General features: G+C 35.0%; 1 protein-coding gene across 2 annotated transcripts in view; it reads left to right on the forward strand.

Moving 5' to 3' along the window:
• Positions 1-3292: 3292 nt before the first annotated feature.
• LOC110096029 (polyadenylate-binding protein RBP47) overlaps positions 3293-22745 on the forward strand; it is a 43190-nt gene continuing 23737 nt past the window's right edge. The window contains exons 1-2 of one of the 2 annotated variants that reach the window (XM_020821782.2): positions 3293-3701; positions 18302-18755. In XM_020821782.2, coding sequence (XP_020677441.1) covers positions 3405-3701; positions 18302-18755 — 751 coding nt within the window. In that variant the 5' untranslated portion in view covers positions 3293-3404. The remainder of the gene's footprint in view (positions 3702-18301; positions 18756-22745) is intronic. The other variant, XM_020821781.2, reaches the window with a different exon arrangement.

Raw genomic sequence — 22745 nt, forward strand, 5'->3', positions numbered from 1 at the left:
ATTGTTATTTGAAAAGAATAAGCTTATACCCAACCTGTTCCAACCCATATGAACAATGTTGATTATGAAATATATATTCGTCTACAAATATATGAGAAAAAATTATTCTTCGAAGGAAAGTAGATTGGGCAGAATAAAAAAAGTGGCAAGATGAAATGTCAAAAGTTATGGTCGAATTAATTCGCATACGTTATGTTTCTTTCAACGAAGAAATCAATATCTTTTTGTATAATTTGTATAATTAATGATTCATTTTATTTTGTATTCTTTGATCAATTCCTTAATTACATTGTATCAGCTAGTAATTTTTTATAAAATAATAATGCATTTTAAAAATATTGCATTCCTTTTTATTTATAATACTACATTCATTTTTTAAAACAACAAATGCACAGTGAAATCATAACAAAAGCAAAACTAATGCGCATCAAAAGCATAGTGAAAAAGTAGTTATAGTAACTTGATATGAACTAAGCGTCGCTAAAGCACATTTTTTAGAAAAATTCCTTAAAATTTTTATTCATAGTGAAAACACTTATAGTAATATGATATGAACTAAAACACTTTTACAATGTTTTTGCTATGATCTTGCTAAAGCGTAGTGAAAATGCATAAAAAATACAACTAAAGCGTAGTTAATTATATATTATATTGTCATTTTCTATAAAATTTTGTTTACGTGAAAATATTTATAGTTTTGAAATTTTTCCTTATAAATTTAAACTCTTATAGCTTGAGCACAACAAAAGCTCAGTGAATTGCACTATATTGTGTCATTTTTTAAAAATTTTCCTTACAAATTTAATTTCTAAAACTAATTGTAGCTAAAGAACAATAATATTGCAGTGAATGCATAACAAAAGTACATTAAAAATCCAGTTAAAGCACAACAAAAATGTAGCAAAAACGTAGTTAATTACATAATATATTGCTAATTTATAGACAATTTTCCTTACATATTTAAATCAATGTAAAAAAAACTTATAGCTTTGAAAATTTTTCTTACAAATTCAAATCATAGTGATGATATTGACCACTTATTCCTTATCCAATAAAGATCCTCCAACTAATTATAGTTATGGAGGTTCCTTTTCGTGATCATTCCAACTCATATTTTCTCAAACTCGTCTTCAGAGTCACACTTTCTTAAACACTTATAGAAGAGTCCGATAACTTCGTTGTTGCTATTGAAGCACCCGACTTTTGATGAAACCTTTTTAAGAAATGTGTCATTGGCATAATCTATGACGAGTGTGAGGTAATACAACTTCTATGGCCCTAGCCATTATATGACCCTAATCGGTATATTGTCATTGAATGTTTATCACTTAGCATTCGTACAAATGTTATAAATGACCATATAAATGATTCAATTATTTTCTTTAACAAAAAGATCATCCTAAACAAAAATATTATGCCAGTGACTATTAACACCCGTAAATGTTGTACAAACTAAATTATATTTATTTAACATATAAATAGTATAAAAAATCATTATATCTTCACAAGAGTCATAATCTATCCCACCCATCCATCAACCCAAGAACTATAACAATCTATCAAATTCATCAAATTAGATATCCCATTGGAACATATTATTATCAACTTGATGATCTTTAAATAATTGAATTAAATATTGGTGTTCCAAATTTAATCTTTTCTCTTTTTTTTCTTTCTGAAAAAGTTGTATTCATCCCTCTTAGAGAATATAACATTCTCGATACCTCAAACTTCCTCTATAAGATAAGAGAATGCATCAACAATTCTTATCCTGACTTCTATCATTGATTTCAAAACTGAAGCTTTCTCATCATCAATATTCCTAGATAATCTCAAGAGGTGTCAGTCTTGTGGTTTAGCCAATTCATAATTATGGGATTCAATAAATTTTTTCACATTTTGATTTTTAACTTCATCAGCTGCAAACCCAATCAAAGATGGACAACCCATACTGGCCTCTAACTTATGATATTTTATTTTAAAATTTAGGTCAAAACTTTTTTTTTTGAAGCAAGATTTTGAACAAACGAAGTCATTAATTTTTATCTTTATGAATTTTGGTCAGTTAATGCGATGATCATTGCGCACACTAAAACCAACATTATGGGTATAACTGTAGTAAGCATCATATATTTATTTCTCATATTTATACATAACTTGTAATATGAAGTAAAGTACAGTGAAAGCACATCAATAACGTAGTGAAAACACATCAATAACTCAATGAAAGCACTGTGAATGCGCAACAGAAAACACAACAAATGTCAATGAAAACGTAGTAGTTAAAGCGTAATAAAAGTTCTGCAAAAGTCCAGTTAAAGCACAGTGAAAGCTCATTGAAAACGTAGTAAAGTATTAGAAAAATGCAATGAAAGCACAACAAAAAGCGCACTAGCAAGTATGCAGTAAAATTACATTAAAAGTGCAGTGAAGTTGCAATAAAAGCACAGTCAAAAGACACAACAAGAGCACAATATATAACAATGCACAGTTAATGTGCACATAAAGCACAATAACAAATGCACAGTTAAAGCGCAGTAGCAAATGCACGGTGCTCTTTTGCTTTTTACATGCTATTGCTTGCACTCGTATTGAGCATTGATGTATTTTTTTCTATGCAGCTTTGTTTTAGAACTCTCAAAAATTATAAAACTTTGGAAGCCCTTAATACGACTTGGGATGAGGTGAAGATTTTTCGATAAGTTGAAACATGTATTTTCTCCAGGCAAATTAACTTATGATTCCTGAACGTTTGCATACCTCCTTTTAGCCATAACGTCCTGTGAATATGCCATCTCCGTGAATAATACAACATTGTTACTTATTGTTTTCTTTCTCAGTAGGTATAAAAATCATAAATATTTGAATTTGAGAGCTTTCATGGGTTTTTTTTCTTAAAATGGATCATCAACCCTAAATCCTCTTCCAAAAAATAAGAAAACGTTAGTCAGGTCGGGTCGATTGGGCTGACTAGATATAAATAAAAAAATAATTCCAATTTAATACCCATATGTCCACTCCACATGTCAGGATTTAATTGGAATCCTGATGAAGAGCTACGTCCGGCCTTTGCACCAAATAATTTATCCTCAATTGAAAAAAAAAAGAAATAAAAAAAAACTTATATTTATATAGAATTATTTTATTGTGCCATGGCTAGATCAAGTCAAAATCACACAACCCTGAGATCCATGCATCCCGGTCGTCCGTTACGTTTCCTTCCTCAATCCAACGGCCGATATCAAACCTACACTCGAGTCGGCCTCCCGAATAAATCATTAAATATCCTTCCACGCTCACCCGCGAGCTCCCTCTCTTGCTTCCCCCTCACCAGCACTCACCCACGCGCTCCCTCTCTTGCCTGCATCTACCCCCGGCGAGGACCACCTCCTCCGCCAACGAAGATGCAGCCAGCAAGCGGCGCCGATCAAATGAAGTCGAAGCATCAGCCGTGGGTTCCGCCGGGGGTCATGCAGTATCCGGTTTCTCCGATGGTGATGCAGAACCACATGGTTCCGCCACCGCCGCCGCAATTTGCGCCGCCACATTTCTTTGGTTTTCACCAGCCGATGCACCCACCTTCTTCCCCTCTGCAGCAGATGGGGACTAGCGCCGATGAGAATAAGACGATATGGGTGGGGGATCTCCAATACTGGATGGATGAGAATTATCTGCATGGTTGCTTTGGGCATACTGGCGAGGTCTAGATCTAGTCCTCTCCTTGAAAAATTCTGTTTTGATTCCATCGTAATTTAAGGTTTTTGTTGAGATTCATTTATTTATCTGAATTTGTATAGGATTTTATTTTGAATGTTTAGATGCATGAAATTGGTTTTGTCTGTAATGCTGTTTTAGTGCTTTGGAATGGTGATAAGTTTATGTTTATGGTAAATGATAGCTTCAGGTTGATAGTAGAGAGGAGTATCTTGTAGATCGGAGCTTTGCAAAGGTTTTTTAAAGAAAAAAAAGAAGTTGAATGGATTCACGCTTTAGATATATGTGGTGATACCACCAAACAGCTTTGCCTTAAGCGATACACTTTTTAGTTTCTAAGGTAAAGGTCTTTGGTTTGAGACCTGTTGTTTGAGACCTGCAAACGCAACAACATCATCATCAAGCCTTTATACCACTTTGTTGTTGGCTGCATCATCAAGCCTTTATACCACTTTGTTGTTGGCTACATGAATTCTTTTTCTCTATTTTGTTATATTAAGAGTTCAATTCTTATTTAAATCTACTTAAAAAAAGATCATTTCTAATATTTTCTAACCAAATATTTTTAGGTCGACCTCTACCTTTATTAACATAGATCGGATTTAATACATTCACTCTCCTAAAATGGTCATTGGAAGACCGACATTTTTTGTGATAAAATAATCTAAGATGACTCTCTCTAATCTTATATGCTACAGGAGATACTCCAACCTTTCCACGTATATATTTGTTTCTCATACTATCTCTAAGTGTAAAATCACTCATCCACCTTAGCATCCTCACCTCTCCACTTAATTTAATTTTATGTTTCTCTTTTAATGACCTACATTTTACGCCATAAAGCATTGCAGGCCACACCATCTTCTAACATTTTTCCTTGAGTTTCAGGGGTACATTTCTATCACACAACATGATTGATGTATTCCTCCACTTCAACCATTCAACTTGAATTATACTGATAATATCCTCATCTATTTCACCATCGCTTTGAACAATAGACCTGAGAACTTGAATTCTATTGCTGCTCATGTGGATTCAAACCCACCTTGTTTATATTAAACATATGAGATATATTTCTATAATTAAAAAAAATTCTAAGTGGTAATGTTGATTTTTATTGAGGATACATATTTTTTCACGGATAAGTGATCTCGAGTGAATTAAATTTACTATGCAGCTATCTTTTTTTGGTTTTGAATTTTATCATAAATGTTCATCGAGAAGGAATAGATGAGCTTAGGTGAAAAATTGTATTTTTTCATATTAACTATTTAGTGTTTCCCTTTTTACCTTAGAATGAAAACAACACATTTATCGATGCGCTTGAAACTGGAAATTCTCTGTGAATAAGCATGTTCAAGTAGTTAAGCATTTTTTATTACTAAATAATTTTAGTCCATTTACACATTGAATGTATTTTTGTATATTTGATATTTTTATGTTTTTAATGCTTTTTGGTTGATATTTTTAGTGCAAATCTATTGTTAGCTGTAATGACTATTTATATCATTCGTGATTTTTGGTTGTTTCTTTTGGTGCAGTTTGCTTGGTTTTTCTCATGGTCTCGTTTTTCTTCTCTAGAAAAATTTTCTTTATATTTTCTCTTTTCGAGTGTCTCTAATCTTTTGTTTTCTTAAAAAAATTACAGATAAATAGAGGTTATAATGATTCCTTTAAGTATGGCCATTGTAGGACAATTAGGATGTAAATCAAATGGCATGCAAAATATTTATTCACCAAATAATCAAACTACACTAGCTAATGAAACCATTAGTTACTTGTGGATTAGCACGATAATGAAGTTTGTTGATGTGTGTGTGTGGGTGGGGGGTCTTTAGTGTGAAAGGAACTTATTATGCTCATTGATGAAAATTGGAGAGAATCGATTTAGTGTTTCATTCCAAAATTTGTGATGAATTCATACAAGCTCAAGAGAGTTGTAAGGGGAAATATACAAAATGTGTAATTGAAAAAAATAAATATTAAATTAATTGCAATAGACAACCCATGAACTAGTGAGGTGGCAATAATGATCCTATAGATCAATGAGATGGGAACGAGAATTACTAAGGAAGTCAAACTTTCTAAGCTGAGCAGGAGGAGCATAATCCACTTGATGCATTGCTTTCTGGGATCATAGAGGCGTTACTAGTTAGGTGTGACTTGGGTGAACCCGATAAGAAGCATAACTAGTTGACCCTGACTTGGGTGGACACAACAAGAGGTGTTGGAGGTTACTGCTTTAGAAATGAATTTATGAACCTTTTCTACTCTCTATCTTAAGCAAATGAATGAATAATCATCCATTCCAAGCTTACATGTTAATTTCTAAAATATTGTCACTGATAAATCTTTGGTAAGAATGTTTGCAAGTTGTTCACTTATGGATACAAATGAAATATAAATTAGATCATTGTCCTTTTTTGTTTTATAAAGCATGTCAACTTCAATATGCTTAGGATGATCATATCGCATGGGGTAATATGCAATATTGATGGCTGACTTATCATAATAGAGCTTCCTGGGACATTTCCATTCAATTTTTAAATCTTATGAGATAATTTTAAGCCGTAGTAATATGTAGATTTCCAGTGCCATATATTTAAATTTGGCTTCTATGCTAGATCTTAGCATCTTGCAGTCACATTTTACTTTTTTTTTTTACTTCTCCAAGCCACTTGTTTGCCTCATAAGAATGTGCAATGTATTGAAGTTGACCTGCTATCAATCATACTCCCTGCATAATCACTATATGTGTAGATTTTCAAGTGTCATATACTCCCCCTTTCTAAATAAATTTCTTTACTAGGGATTCCTTTAAGATATCATAACATTCAATGCAATATCAAAATATTTGATTCTTTTGGATTGTGCATAAATTGACATATTGCACGTACAACACATGCATCATTAGGTCTTGTATGTGATAAGTTTGTATCTCTACTTTCTTGTTTCATTTAATAGGCCCGTTATATATGTCCGTTATATATTTTTGTTGTGATATGAAAAATCCATGTTGAGGCATGCTACTTCAGTTTTAAGGAAGTACTTTAGTTTATCAAGTTTGTTGACTTCAAATTCTTTCAACAATCTTTCCCTTAAAGTCTCTATTCATTCGTTGATGATTCATGTGTTGTTCAGTGCTAAGGGATAAATTCGATTGATTGGACTTGTGTAGTTTGAGATATATTTTTTTCTTGAGCAAACATGTAGTGGTTGAGTAAAAAGTGGGTTTGTTATGAGCTTGGTTTGTGTTGGATTTTTTAGTTCTAGAATAGAGTTATTTGCTAGATGAGGGATAAGGAAGACAGGGTATTCTCTTATTGTATTTATTTGTGAATGATATTTCTTCATTGGGTTAGGGAACACATAGAAGTCATCTTCACTGAAAGTGACATTAGTAGCCACATACACATTTTTTGTGGAGGATGGTAGTATTTGTACCCTTTTTAAGCGGGAGAGTAATAAATAAAGATGCATTTAATGCTATTGGATCATGTTTTTCTTTGTTTTGAGGATTTGCATGGGCAAAGACAATACTTCTAAATATCTTGATGATAACATTATTTGTTATGTTGAAGTGAGAAAATAAATTGTTTTAGACTTCTATATGACATTTGAACTCAATAACTCTTGTAGGTAGCCACTGGTTTGTGATGTGAGTGGTTATTAAAATAAATTTTCTCAATAGAACATTCTTTTAAAAAATGAGAGCCCTTGTGGTGGTAAGTAGGTGGTCTTTCTTTCTTTTAGCCACTCTATTTTGTTGGTCTTTGTACTGTGTACACACAAGATGACTCATTTATTATTCATTTTTCTTAAAATTATGAGGGTACTTACAAGTACTTTTTGTTTTTAGTTGAAAGATACATGACGCACGAGTGCAATTGTCAATAAAATACACAAACCATTGGGCCCAGGGATGGATGTTATGTGTGTTGGATGTTTCAAATATAATTATGAATGGGAGAAAAAGTACTTTGGGTTCTTGTATTACTTAGAAAACTAGTATATTTGTATTTTGCTAAATCATCAACGTCATGGTAAATTCTTGAATATTAATATTTTTAAATAAGAAAGAAAATAAAGTTTTGAGATCACCAGAAGAATGCTGGCCAAGATGTAAGTGTTGAAGCTATATCATGCCTTTATTGAATTTGAATGTTTCGTTAAGGAAAGATAATAAGACATGTAATGTATATCTTCCTTGTTCCTTGTATTACTTTAGGTGGTTGAGATCGCCTCTTTCTTTAGCAAGTATAATTATTCTCCTCGTGTCTTGTTCTTGAAAAACACAATATGAAGGATAAAATACAATACTGCATTTTGAATTTGTGGCTAGCTTTTGGAAAGATAAGAATTTGGTGAATATTTTAAGTATGTGGAGGACATTTTGAAGTGAGAAATTTATTTATAAGAATATTTAATTGACCAACAATGGTTTTCAATGATGACAATGGTTGCTTTCTTGTTGTTGTTTGGAGAATGAGCTTATAAAATAAAATTTTAAGAGGAGTTGGTGATGCGGTGCCATAATGCTGTAACAGGATATGAGGAGCATAGCAGACCGTGGAGAGTAACGCGCACATGGCTTCAGGCGCCACGACCATATACCGTTTTATCTTTTTCTATTATTAGTTCCTTTTTATATATGTCTTTTATTTCCTGCTTAGACTAATCCGGTGCCTGGTAGTGAACCGGAATACCATATATACCTGGAGAAGTATAGTGCAAAGGCAGATAGAATATACAGAAAATAGAAACCAGTCTTTTACTGTTCCATTGGAATTCTCCTGTTAGCCTAGGTTGCTTGAGTTTTGCAGGTTTCAGTGTGCTTCTGCACCAGTTGGTCATATGATTTGCAGCTTTTTAATCAATAATACATGGAGTTCGAATTAGGCATCTTTGAGACTTTAAAGTATTAGAAGAGGATGCAATAATTGAGAATAGAAAAGAAAAAATACCAATCATAGGAGCCTCTTTTAGTGGCATAAGTAGTTTTTTTAATTTTTCTATTTCTTCTTATGGAATTCAATGGGTGATTATTTGATGATACCTTCTTCCAAATCTTTTACATATACATGTCTCTGTTCATTTGCTTGCCCTCTTTTTGTTGTCCAATTTTTTGCTTGATGGTTTGCCATTATGTTTCCAGCATATTTACTTTGTATTTCAAATCTTCTTGTAATTTGTGCACCATAGGGAATCTCTTTTAGCCATATTTGTTGAACGTGGTTACTCGGTGCTCCTTAAGAGAAAGAGTTTTGAGTCATACTATTTGACATTGATATCATTTTTACTAAAGTAAAACCTTCTATGAAGTTATTGGTAATCATGGCCCCCTTTACTCTTCTTCCATTTGAATGATAGCAATGACTGTATTTAGAAACAAGATAAATCCTCTTTTTCTAGAATTTCAACCTCATAAATTTGTTTTTTTAACTGACCTTTTATGAAGGGCTGCATCTTTATTACATTTCGTTTAAATCCATTACTAATGATTCTTTGCTTGCCAGAGGTCTTGTAGTTGATTGGAGTATTTGTTGATGGATTGTCTTCTTGCTTTGTGAATGAGATTTTGATTTTGATCTCATATATTTGGATTGCATCACAGACTTTAGAATATGTTTGATTCTTCGTATTTAATATTTTCTTTACTAAATGAAGGAACATGCATCTGTTACTTATTTTCAATTTTAATGGCTCAACTTAAGAAGTGATTAATACTTGCATAATTACCTTCATTAATCTTTCCATCGAAAGTATAATGATGCCATTAAAGATTTATGAAATTTGATCCTTATGGTTGACTTATTTTCTATTATGGAGTTTTTAGTCCATGAAAAAATTTAAGGGAGTAGAGCTTGTTAAATAATTTAGAGACTAAATTATTATTCTTAATATCATTCTAGTCTTTGATTGAAGAGTGAGGTCCAACGTAATTATAAACCTAAAGTTGAATTCGAGCTACTTTAGGGTATGTGTGGATCTTTGCATTGGGTGATTTTAACTTACTCTAGTCATAATAGTAGGGTGATCAATAGAGAAAAAAATTCATTTTGTTTCCTTTTAAAAAACCCTCTCCCCTTGTGTGTGTGCCTGGTTGCTCAGACTTACTTGCAGTTTGTGGCCAGACTCAAGAAAAGAAAAAGTAAAATAAATAGAAAATTATATTGTTTCAGACTCACACTCCTAATCTGACCAGTCCTGAATCTTCCTGTTGTCCTGAGTAATTTGTGATCTTTCTGAAATGTTAGTACTCACAGGCAATAACAGAAATCAAATGATATTCAATGAAAAGATATTTAGACGGTATTATTTGTCATCATCAAAAGCTCAAACTAGGGGTCATTGATTCCAACAAATATGAACAATAAAAATATCAAAAATCAATAATAATATCAATATGATCAATAAAATCAAAAGAAAATTTTCAAACTATTAGACATATGATAGAGTACTATCACCCAATTAATCTTGTCAGTACAGTACGATTTCAGTTATAGCTATCAATCAATTCAATGCACTATCATGTAATCAATCAATTCAAATACATTATCATGTAAATGCAATTATGAATGCAACATCTTTTTCTAGCTAAATTATTGCCCAGTTGGGTATTAGACTATTAGTCTTAATGTAGGTCTAACTTTTAATTAGTTGGTATCAATCAAACCCAATTATCGCCTAGTTGGGTATCAGTCTTAATTTGGCCCAACCGTCAACCAATTAGTATTGGTCTACCCCAATTGTCGTCCAGTTGGGTATCAATTTTAATTAGTCCCAACTGTGAACCAATTGGTATCAGGGAAAACCTTATGGGTTAGGATGGGTACTAAGCTGCAATTCTCCACCGCCTTCCACCCACAAACGGATGGCCAAACAGAAGTCGTTAATAGGAGCCTTGGTAACCTCCTTAGGGCCTTGGTAGGCGAGAACATTAGGGATTGGGACTCCAAACTACCCATTGCCGAGTTTGCCTACAATAAACCAAGGCCCAATGTAATTATAAACAAGTCTTTGATTGAAGAGTGAGGTCCAATGTAATTATAAACCTAAAGTAGAATTCGAGCTACTTTAGGGTATGTGTGGATCTTTGCATTGGGTGATATTAACTTACTCTAGTCATAATAGTAGGGGAGGCACATAGGTAGCAAGGAAAATGTGTAAGAGATATTGCTAAATAAGGATGCAAAACATTTGATACAGTCATAGAAAGCACATAAGAAAACTAATGGGCAAGAGAGCGTGAAGAGAAGAATCACCCAAACTCAACTAGCTTCAGCAAGAGAGAATATAGAACCAATGTGTGATGACTTGATAACTATGATAAATGATGAGCAGTGAATATTTGTGATTAATTATTGTCGAAAATGCTGAACTGAGCCATGTAATATGAACTAGGATATTGTTTTAGTTAAAACCAAGTTTTCGATGCTATGATGTGATGTGGTGAAGCAGCTCGACACATGCATTTTATTGTAAGCTTGTACTCTACAAGCAAGTGATGTGTAGGGCCAACACATCGCTTAGCATTTCTGCTGAAGTGCCCTTTTAATAATATTACGAGCGGATGATCATACCTTATCCAAGTGAAGCCTCGATTGATTTAAACCAAATTCATCTTAATTCTTTGATTAAATCCTTCTCTTGGATATGGTTGGCTAGACACACAATCCTTGAATAAGTATAGTGATGTGTAACATCTTTTGTTGTTTTCTTATGTCCATTTTTTTGGCCTCATGTGTTGGCTCCTTGAGTCCCTTCAGGGTTGATTCTTGTGTAGTTTTGATTGTAGCCACCTTTGAAACTTAACTCAATTTGTTTAGGTTAGTTTTGTAACGCCCAAAGATCAAATTTGAAAGAATTGCATTTTTATCATTTTAAAAATATACTAGAGCTTCTATAAATCATCAATATAAAGCAAATAAAATCATATACATCAAAATGTTTTAACTATTCGTTCACCAAAATATACTTTACACTAGTTAGGAGATCACTACACATACTAATTTATCACAAGCTCCTGGCTACAAAAGAATAAAAAAAAATGTAGAACAAAATATAAAGAAAAATCTGAAGATCGTTATCAGTATCACTGCTCATGATTCTAATCCCTTCCCTGACCTGGAATTATAAAAATCCACTTAATGAGCTAAAATGCCCAACAGGTAATCAAAACTCTATAACTATTTTCAATGCAAGGTATAAGAATCAATATATATGTTTCAGTTTTAAACAATATCAATCATAACTTAATATGAACAATAAAAATATCAATATGATCAACATGGTTTAAAATGGCACAATAAGAGGCGCGTCTCAGCGCAATTTCGTCCATTTAAGCCTCAAAGCCTACGCAATGAGTTCAATATTTGAGGCGTACGCCTTAAGTTTACTGAGGCGCGCCTCGCCTCACGGTTGAGAGGCGTCCGCCTCTAAAAATTATGCTCGGTACTGAGCAGTACATGCTCGGTCCTGAGCAGTACATGCTCAGTACCACTAGGTAAATGCTCTGTACCGAGCCAGTACCGCTTGGTACCGAGCAGGTATATGCTCGGTATTGAGCAGTGCATGCTCGGTATTGAGCAGTATATGCTCGGTACTGAGCAGTACATGATCGGTACCACTAGGTACATGCTCGGTATCGAGCCAGTACCGCTCAAAATAACTCTTACAATAAAATTTTGTTTCGGTACCGCTTAAAATAACTTTTATTTGTTAATGAAAAGAATACTGTGATTTGGGAAAGATGGAGTTTGAGTTGAACTATATTTCATGTTGTTTTATTATTGGGATATTTTGATTTCACTTCATATCTTGTGCATTTTTATGTTTTATATATTATTTACTCATTACTATATACAAAATTTATCATTTTATGTTTACGCAATTTTTTGATTTTGAGGCTTACACCTCGCCTCACGAACGAAAAACACCTCAATACCCGAATACTCAATTTTAAACATTGATAATCAATAAAATCAGAAGAAATTTATCAAACTATAAGACATACGATAGAGTACTACCACATAATGAATCTTGTCAGTATAGTACGATTTCAGTTATAGCTATCAATCAATTCAATGCACTATCATGTAATCAATTAATTCAAATACATTATCATGTAAATGCAATCATGAATGCAACATCTTTTTCTGGCTCAATTATTGCCCAGTTGGGTATTAATCTTAATCTAGGCCTAACTTTTAATGTGATGCTGTTATATGTGATGTTGTTATATGTAATCTAGGCCTAACTTTTTTGATTATGTCATGGTTGTGGAATTCTATGACTCCAAAAATTAGCGATACATTTATGTTCCTTTCCACTGCAAAGTATATATGTGATGCTGCTAGACAGACCTTCTCCAAAGATCGAGATGCGGCTCAAATCTTTGAAATTAAAGTCAAAGTTGGAAGCACAAAGCAAGGGAGTAAAATTGTGACAGAGTATGCCACCATTCTACAAAATATGTGGCAAGAACTTGATCACTAGATGCATAGAAACCAGATGTTCGGAAGATGCCGCAATCCTAAAGAACTTTATTGAAAAAGATAGAGTTTATGATTTTCTTGTAGGACTAAATACAGAATTTGACCAGGTTAAAGTCCAGATCCTCGGCAAAGAGGAGACGCCATCACTCAATGAAATCATTTCTCTCATTCGAGCAGAAGAAAGCCGACGAGGAGTGATGTTAGAACCAAAGACCGTTGAAAGTTCAGCAATGGTGGTGAACAAAGAATCGTCATGGAAGGAAAAAGTTAAAGATTCTTTAAAATTCAAAGACAATGACTCACTTTGGTGCAGTTATTATAAAAAGTCAAGACACATAAATGAAACATGCTGGAAAATATGTGGAAAATCCCCCAGCAAGGAGTGGAATCAAAAAGGTGAAACAAGGAGCACATCACATGCCAATAACACTACTAGTAAGCCAGAAGCACAGTCAAACATTGGAGAATTCAATAAAGAAGATATTGATAAATTGAAGCGACTCCTGATATCTCTTGAAAAACCAAATGCTTCTTCTTCACTTGCACTCTCAGGTTAAGAATTCAATTTCTATTAGTTTAAGTGCTTCCAGAAATCATTTAAAGGAATTATGGATCATTGATTCATGAGCCACATACCACATGACCCACTCACCTACCCGCCTCATAAACTATACTCCTTGCCCAAACAACAAGAAAATCATCACTGATGGTTCTCTTATCACGGTAACTGGCCAAGGAGACATAATATTATCTCCCTCACTCACCCTAAAAAATGTGCTCCACGTACCATAAATATCCACAAATCTAATATCAATACAAAAACTTACAATGACTATAATTGTCAAGCCTTATTTAACCCTACTTATTGCTTATTTCAGGACCAGAGATCGGGGAAGAAGATTGGACTTACTAAGGAGAAAGCAGGATTGTACTACCTGGAAGAACCAAACCAATCTAAAAATAGTTGATCTATGTTATCCCTAGATAGGAATTCCACTATTTGGCTTCATCATTATAGACTAGGACACCCATCTTTTGATGTCCTAAGATATATGTATCCTCAACTTTTCCAGAAATTTGAAAAAAAAAATTTTCATTGTGAAACTTGTGAGTTGGCTAAACATAAAAGAACCTCATTCCCAAACAAAAGTGAGAGTTGTGATACTCTTTCTACCTTATTCTTAGTGATATATGGGGACCCTAAAAAATTCTCAATATCTATGGGGGGCGCTGATTTGTGTCATTCATTGATGATTGCACTAGAGTCTCTTGGATCTATCTCCTTAAAAATAAATCGATGTTAGCACCATTCTTTTCATCTTTCATTCCATGATCAAAAATCATTTCGGGATAAAAATAAGGAGATTCCGCTCCGATAATGCCAAAGATTATTTCAACCAAACTATTTCCTTCTACTTCCAGAGTGAAGGGGTCATCCATGAGTTCTACTGTGTTCACACCCCACAACAAAATGGGATCGCATAGAGAAAAAAATGGTCACCTTCTAGCCTCCACCCGAGCTTTCGTATTTCACTACAATACACCCAAATCCTATTGGGGGAAGCTCTTTTAACTACAGCTTATCTCATAAACCGACTACCTTCAATTGTCTTAGGACTCAAAATTCCAATGGAAACTTTGTCCTCCTTTTACCCCGAGTTTCGAACCCATCATAATCTTACGCCCAAAATCTTTGGATGCACTGCCTATGTTCATATTCACAGCCAGGAGAGAGGAAAATTAGATTAAAGAGCACTCAAATGCATCTTTGTTGTCTATTTAGCTACCCAAAAGGGTTATAAGTGTTATCATCCACCCACAAGAAAAATCCTTTTCTCTATTGATGTTACCTTTGATGAACAAAATTCCTATTTTTCAAAATCTCATCTTCAGGGAGAGACTGAACTTGAGGAAGATAAGGAAAATGAACTGACACCTCTTGACCTTCCTCTATCTCCTCAAACCAATCCACCTGAAACTCAAGATAGAGAAACAAATGACAAAGCTATCATTAGATTTGGAAATGTTTACTCCAGACGTACAAGCTCAAGCTGTGCTCCAAAGCAGATCTAAGAATCTGAACCATCTCCTGGAAATAAGATAAGCTCACCACCTCCCTTATACTCTATAAATAACTCTATATCCTTCAACTTCTCATCGTCAAACAAAAATTTCCTAGTTACATTAGAAGATATCCATATTCGTAAAAATATTTTTGAGGCCTTATTTGATAAAAAATGAAAAATGTCATGAAGGATGAAATGCAGGCCCTAGAAAAGAACAAAACATGGGAGATCGTCAATCTACCGATAAGAAAGAAATCGGTCGGCTGCAAATGGGTGTTTTTAGTAAAATACAAAGCTGATGGCACACTAGAGAGATGCAAGACTGGTGGCAAAAGGATTCACTCAAACGTATGACATTGACTACCAAGAAACGTTTACGCTTGTAGCCAAGATGAATATTGTCAGAATACTACTCTCACTAGCAGCCAAGTACAACTGGCATCTGGAACAATTGGATGTGAAAAATGTATTCCTGCATGGGGATTTAGAAGAAGAGATATTTATGAAAATACCACTAGGGTTTAAAGAAAAATCTGAAGGTAACAGGGTGTGCATATTGAAAAAGGCTCTATATGGGCTCAAACAATCACCAAGGGCCTGGTTCGGAAGATTATCTAAATTCATGCTCCTTAATGGGTATCGAAAAAGTCAAGGGAATCATATATTATTCTTTAAACACTCAGACTTAGGGGGAGTCACAATCTTATTGGTGTATGTTGATGATATTATTGTGACTAGAAACAATGAAGAGGAGAAAATTAGTTTAAGGAAAAGTCTTACTAAAGAATTTGACATCAAAGAATTTGGTAGACTAAAATACTTTCTCGAAATTGAAGTAGCTCACTCCAGCAAGGGAATCTTCATTTCACAACAGAAATACATCAAAGATCTTCTAAAAGAAACAAGTAAACTAACTTTTAAACCAGCACCGACACCAGTAGAACCTAATCTAAAATTGGGGGAGGCTAAAGAAGATCCATATGTAGATAAAGGGGCCTACCAGAGACTTGTAGGGAAATTGATCTACCTCTCCCACACTAGACCAGACGTAGCATTTGCTGTAAGCATGGTCAGTTAGTTTATGCAGAATTCAAAACAGATTCACATGCAAGCAGTAGACAGGATATTGCAGTACCTTAAAGGAAAACCAGGAAAATGGATTTTCTTTAAAAGAGATCGCGGAATAACTCTAGAAGTATACACGGATGCTGACTACGCAGGATCACCGATTGATAGAAGATCTACCTTTGGATTTTGCACATTTCTTGGAGGTAACTTAGTTACATGGAGAAGCAAGAAATAGAATGTGGTGGCAAGATCCAGTGCAGAAGCAGAATATCGAGCTATGACCTTGGGAATATGTGAGTTACTATAGATCAAAATAATCCTAGAAGACTTAAAGGTTAAGTGGGATGAACCCATGAAGCTACATTGCGATAACAAATCAGCAATCAGCATAGCCCATAATCCAGTCCAGCATGACAGGACCAAGCACATAGAAGTGGACATACATTTCATTAAAGAAAAACTAGACAGTGGTCTAGTAAATGTCGACCATGTATCATCAAAGGATCAACTTGCAGATATCCTTACCAAAGGATTGGACAGTTCTGCCTTTCTTAGAATGATTGACAAGCTGGGAATGATAGATCCATATTTCCCAGCTTGAGGGGGAGTGTTGAAATCCAGCTGTTCCTAGTGCAAAGAATACGACAGACACAAAGATCAATCCGTGGGATGCTCTCATGGATCACGCCATAATAAAGGAACAAATTTAGGAAAGATTTTGTAATTTATTATTTCCTCATTAGGATATCTTGTATAGATCTATAAATGGGGAAGATAATAACGAATAAAGTTAAGTTTTTTCCCTCTCGTACCTCTCAAATTAACAATAACTCTAAAAAAAATTATTTATTTGAGTTAAATTATGGGCTATTATAAGGTCTAAGTAGCTAACTAATGTATATGGGTTTTCCTAAAGTAGGTAACTCAATGTGTGGGCTAGCTCAAGATAGTCAAACTTGAAGCAGCTTGGTCTTGGTTATATGGTTCTTGAAGAGTCTCCTGGAATGTTGTTGGACCCGAAAACCTCTCTCATTCTATTATCTACATTTTATGTGATCCTTTTGAAACTTTGGTGTCCTTTGTTTTAAAAGGGGGCCTATAAATGTGGAACTGTTGCAAGGTTCATACTCAACAGAAGCGAAGTAAATAAACTGTAAGATCAACCCAAGATATCACATGATTTGGGCGTAGCCTACATGTGTATAGGGGCTTAGAATCAATCCATTAGTAAGAAGCTAAACTTAGTAAATTGATACAGGCACAGGATAACGTTCCCCCCAAAGTGAAATATGCCTACTCTCATCAGATTATTAACCTCAGATCTTTTAATGCAAATCTAGTAGATACTCCCCGCTCTCTTGTAAACACAAGAATACAAAAAGTGATAAATATCAAAATGATCAGCCTGACTACAAATTACATTATCACGGAATATTTTGTCACTTTGGTAGTCCTTACGGACTTCACATTTGAAAGGAATATGCATGCTTATGTTATTAAAAACATATTAAATATTATAATCTTCTTATATATAGGTTGTTTAGACCTTGTGCCCAAACTTTTTGGATGTTGTGATTTAAGTTGTTGGAGAAAATTGTTATCTTATAGAATGTCCAACTTATTACCTATCCTACATGATTTTTCATCTTGAGATATTGTTTGTCAAGTAATATTTATCATAATGTTTAGTTTAAAAGTTTGCAAATCCTCTTTGAATCTTTATTAAAAAAAGGTTCAAAATATTGGATGGAAACATGTCCAGTTCTTGAGTTTTAAATAGTTAACTTGATTAGTATCTTTCTGATGCAATTTTAAGAGCATTTTTTTATCTCCAAATATTGGTAATGATACTGCAGCTAGTTTTTACTCAAGGTTTGTCTTCTCTTACTACCTGTGATGGGATAATATGAATGCGCCGTGTTTTTGCAGATGATTTGCTAACGTGATCTTTGGCAGGTCATCTTCATTAAAGTTATCCGCAATAAACAGACAGGAAAGTCAGAAGGATATGGTTTCGTTGAATTTTTTACTCATGCGGCAGCTGATAAAGTAATTCAAACATTCACTGGCCATTTGATGCCTAACAGTGATCAACCTTTTAGGCTAAATTGGGCCTCATTTAGTACTGGTGATAGGCGTTCCGAATTAGCTTCTGGTCACTCTATTTTTGTAGGCGATCTTGCTCCTGATGTTACAGATTCTTTGCTTCAAGAAACTTTTTCTACCAAATACTCCTCTATAAAAGGTGCAAAAGTTGTCATTGATGCTAACACTGGCCGTTCAAAAGGATATGGCTTTGTTAGATTTGGAGATGATAATGAGAAAGCTCTTGCTATGACTGAGATGAATGGCGTTTATTGCTCAAGCAGGCCCATGCGCATTTGTGCTGCAACTCCAAGAAAATTATCTGGTATGTCTTAAGGTGGTTGCCATTCTATATTGTTTAATTAAGTTTATGTGTGCTATGGCTTGATCTGGCTTGATCCGTTGCACTAATTGTTTTGCATAATAATTCTCTTATTTTGTCACGCAAAAGAAAGTTTTTGTTCTCTTATCTGGTTGCATTAAAAGTAGATTTTTGTTTTTGGCACTAGTCCTTTTGTGGGTTTATGTGATAAGTATATACTGAACACTTTTAGTTGTGATGTATTGCATTTGATTTTGCTATGAGTATTTTTCATGTTCATGTATGGTACTTATGCGTGTTGACCAACGACACACATAACCCACTAACCTAACTCCTCATAACCGCTCACAACACTCATACATGCTAAAGAACCGCAGATGGAACTGCCTGTCTCTCTCTAGTTCTCCATTTGCCACACACAGGAGCCTTGACAAAAATACCCCTATCGCTCTCTCTTTGACTCATGCAGAAACCATGATAGGCGAGATCCTAGCCCTCCCGTCCTCTCCATACTGCATGAGACCCCAACCCTCCTAAAGCCCAGCCTTCGACGCTCTCTCGCTCTATCTTCAGACACCCAAACCAAGCCCACGCTACTCGCGACTGTAAACCCGATGCCAGTGTCAGATCGCAGGTCCAATCATCGGCCCGCTCTCACCATCTTCTTCTTGTGCTCGAGCCCAGCCTAGTGACCCTAGTGCGACCCTACCTTAGACGTTAGTCCAACCAATCAACCTACCCGCTCAAGCTGATGCCAGTCCCGTTCTAATCCTGCAACCACACGCAGGAGCCGCACCTGACCCCGCTCGTCCCGCTCCCGTGATCCATCCTCACGCTCGGTCAATCCAGACGCAGACATCTATTTGATCCCTCGTGCGACCTGACCCAGTCACTAGTCCGGCTGATCGTCCTACTTGTTCAGGATAATGCCATCATCTCGATCCCAGCCCACAATCACACGCAAGAATCGCGTCCAACCCCGCTCGTCTCTCTCTCGCGATCTGTCTCATGCTTGATCAATCTAGACGCGACCGCCCTTTGGTCCTTTCACGATTCCGTCCTTACCCGTGTGTCCAACCTCCTACACCAGCGTCCAACTCAATTCAGAGTTATTCAATCGCTCGACTCGATCAACCCCCGAACTCTCTTAAGCCTTGCGCTCAATTCGATCACTCAACACAACAACACACATTGTAGTTGCTTTCGCCCCCAGCCCATGCACATGTCCAATTCGTCATCACTCTCCAATTATATTACCCCATTTGCTTGACCCGTCGCCATTGTCATTGCTCTTCCTAGACTAAAAAGTAATTTTTTTTCTTGATTGCTTAAACAACAGGTATCAGAAGAACCCACGTTCGTCGTATTCTTAATCCGGCTAGGAGAAGAGTAAGAACTAAAAAGCCCCCACATTTATTGTATTTTTAATCCGACTGGGAATAACATGAATTATATGAAGACTCCGTGTTCATCATATCTTTGATCCGGCTTGTGCAAATGCCTACCTGACTCCTCCAATACGGGGGAGATGATGGGAGATTGCCAAAATTTTAAACGACAAATGAAACTCACATAATTAAATAAAAAAAGAATGAATGATAAAATCATATACATATAATTTATCGTTTTAATCAAATGAGAATATTTTCTTTCCAAATGAGTGCTCGTTACCCATGATTTTGGAGATTTAGATGGGGTGATTTATATAATGAGTTACAAAATATCATCCAGCATGCTAGAAAATTAAAACTAAACATGAAATTTTGTTTTGAGTTATAGTACTGGTAAAAAGTCATGTTAAATTGAATATTAATTCTAAGCTCATGGGGGATTTGAAGTTATTTAATTTTATAATAAATGGTTGCATATTTTTCTAAAAAGTTTCCCTTTTTGCACAAATCATCAAAATGAGATATTTTCAAATCATTCATACATCTCAAAAAGTAACTTTCAAATATAATATGCAAAGTTCATAATGCAAGAACAATATGCAAAGTGTATTATGCAATAATGATATAAAATGCATTTTGTAAGAATAAGGCACAAAATGCATTATGCAGGTTTATTATGCATGTACTTTAATGAATATAAAAAAAAGCATTATATAAAGTGTATCAAAAGTGCAAATGCAGCATGCACGTGTACTAAACGGTGTGTAAAATACATCATGCAAAAATGATGTGCAAGTGCATGGTCCAATTAATAAAAAATGCATTATGTAAATATGAATGTATTATGTACGTGTATTGATCAAAATGCAAGCGTATAATGCATATGCAAATGCAAATAGATTATGCAAGCGCAAAATGCATTATATACATGTATTGATAGTACAAAATGCATTATGTAGATATGTATGAGCATTAATTAACGTGTAAAATTTATTATTCAAATACACTGAAAAGTATTCCGCACGTGCTCCGATCTTTACGTCAAGTTCTTAAATATGAGATTTGAGAATGCTTCGTGGATTTACTAAAAGTGTTCAAACACCTTGATTATACCCGTGTTGACAAGAATTTTTAATCAAAAAGAGCTATTTAACTTTCTAAATGCCCTTAAAATTCTAAAGTGATTCATTAATTTAATTCCTACTAAGTGTTTAAATTCTTAAAATGAATTCCATCACAAAAAACTTAAAACTAAAATCCATCCACACTCCACAACTGTTTGGGGAGGATGATGAATCTAAGAATAATTTCAGCTCACAAATAACAAATATTATGTTGAATATATTATTATAATCCATTCTAAATTGATTTCTCGTAAGTAGGGGTGTGACACATGCACTCTAACCGGGTGATTTTGCTGCAAAATGACAACACTATATTACGATCACAGCCAAAGCTCGTATGTTCCTTAATGGTTAAAAGGCCATTGAGTAATGAATTATAGCGTGCGCTCGATAAAATATAAAACCCTATGTTAGTTAAAGTTAACTCGAATTCGTTCCCTTAGACAAACATCCAACCGGAGTCTACAAAATATCATTGGACGAAGCAAACCATGGCTGCTGACAATATTCCTTATGTCAGATTGGGTCAACTATCTCCTGTCCTCCTCTGGCTAAGTGGATTAGAGATCATGACAACTCAGGACGACGAAACCAATAGATCTTCATGCCCGTCATCATTCCCATATCACTCGCTTTAAGTGTATGACATTAGGGGTGTCAATTTTTGACCCGACCCGAACCCGACTCGGAAAAATCCGGGTTCGGGTCAACTCGAAACGGGTCGGGTTCGGGTTGAACAAATCAACCCGTTTTAAAAATCGGGTCGGGTTCGGGTTGACCTAGCAACCCGAAAGTGACACGAAAACTCATATTTGACCCAAAAACCCGAGATTGATTCGATTTTGACCCGAAAATCGAATATTGACCCTATTTTGACCCGAAAATTAGCAATTTTAGCTCAAATTCTGGTCATTCGTGTCGGGTTGACCCGAATCGGGTCGGGTTCGGGTCTAGAAATCTGACCCGTTTTTAAAAACGGGTCGGGTTCGGGTTGACCTGAACAATGTCGGGTCAGTTCCAGGTTCGACCCGAACCCGACCTGCTGACCCGAATTGACACCCCTATATGACATATATTTAAAAAGTCTAAAAATCCTTAAAATTCAAAATCTAAACTCAAAGCTATTGTTACTACACGTTGGGTACTTAGTGCATCTCCAACGACTAGCCTTATTCGAAAGTGTTCTCTAGTTACTGGGAGGGTTAATTAATCATAGGGGCTTATGCCTATGAGAAATCAAACCCTAGTTCATAGTCCCCGCAAAATAAGGACGAAATATCTGGATAATATCTTATCTAAAATCTAATAGGCCTTCTAAAAATTTACCTAGGAACAGAACTCGTTAAAACTCTCCCCGTTGGTATAAAAAGAAGCACGGAGAGACCGGGGTGCGAATTTTTGGATCCCACAATGTGCATGGGCATAACAATCCTTTTATTGGGATTCAAGTTGTTTGCTAGTTTTCCACTTTCATTTGT

This window comes from Dendrobium catenatum, unplaced genomic scaffold (assembly GCF_001605985.2).
Source record: "Dendrobium catenatum unplaced genomic scaffold, ASM160598v2 fragScaff_scaffold_1456, whole genome shotgun sequence".
NCBI lineage: Eukaryota > Viridiplantae > Streptophyta > Magnoliopsida > Asparagales > Orchidaceae > Dendrobium > Dendrobium catenatum.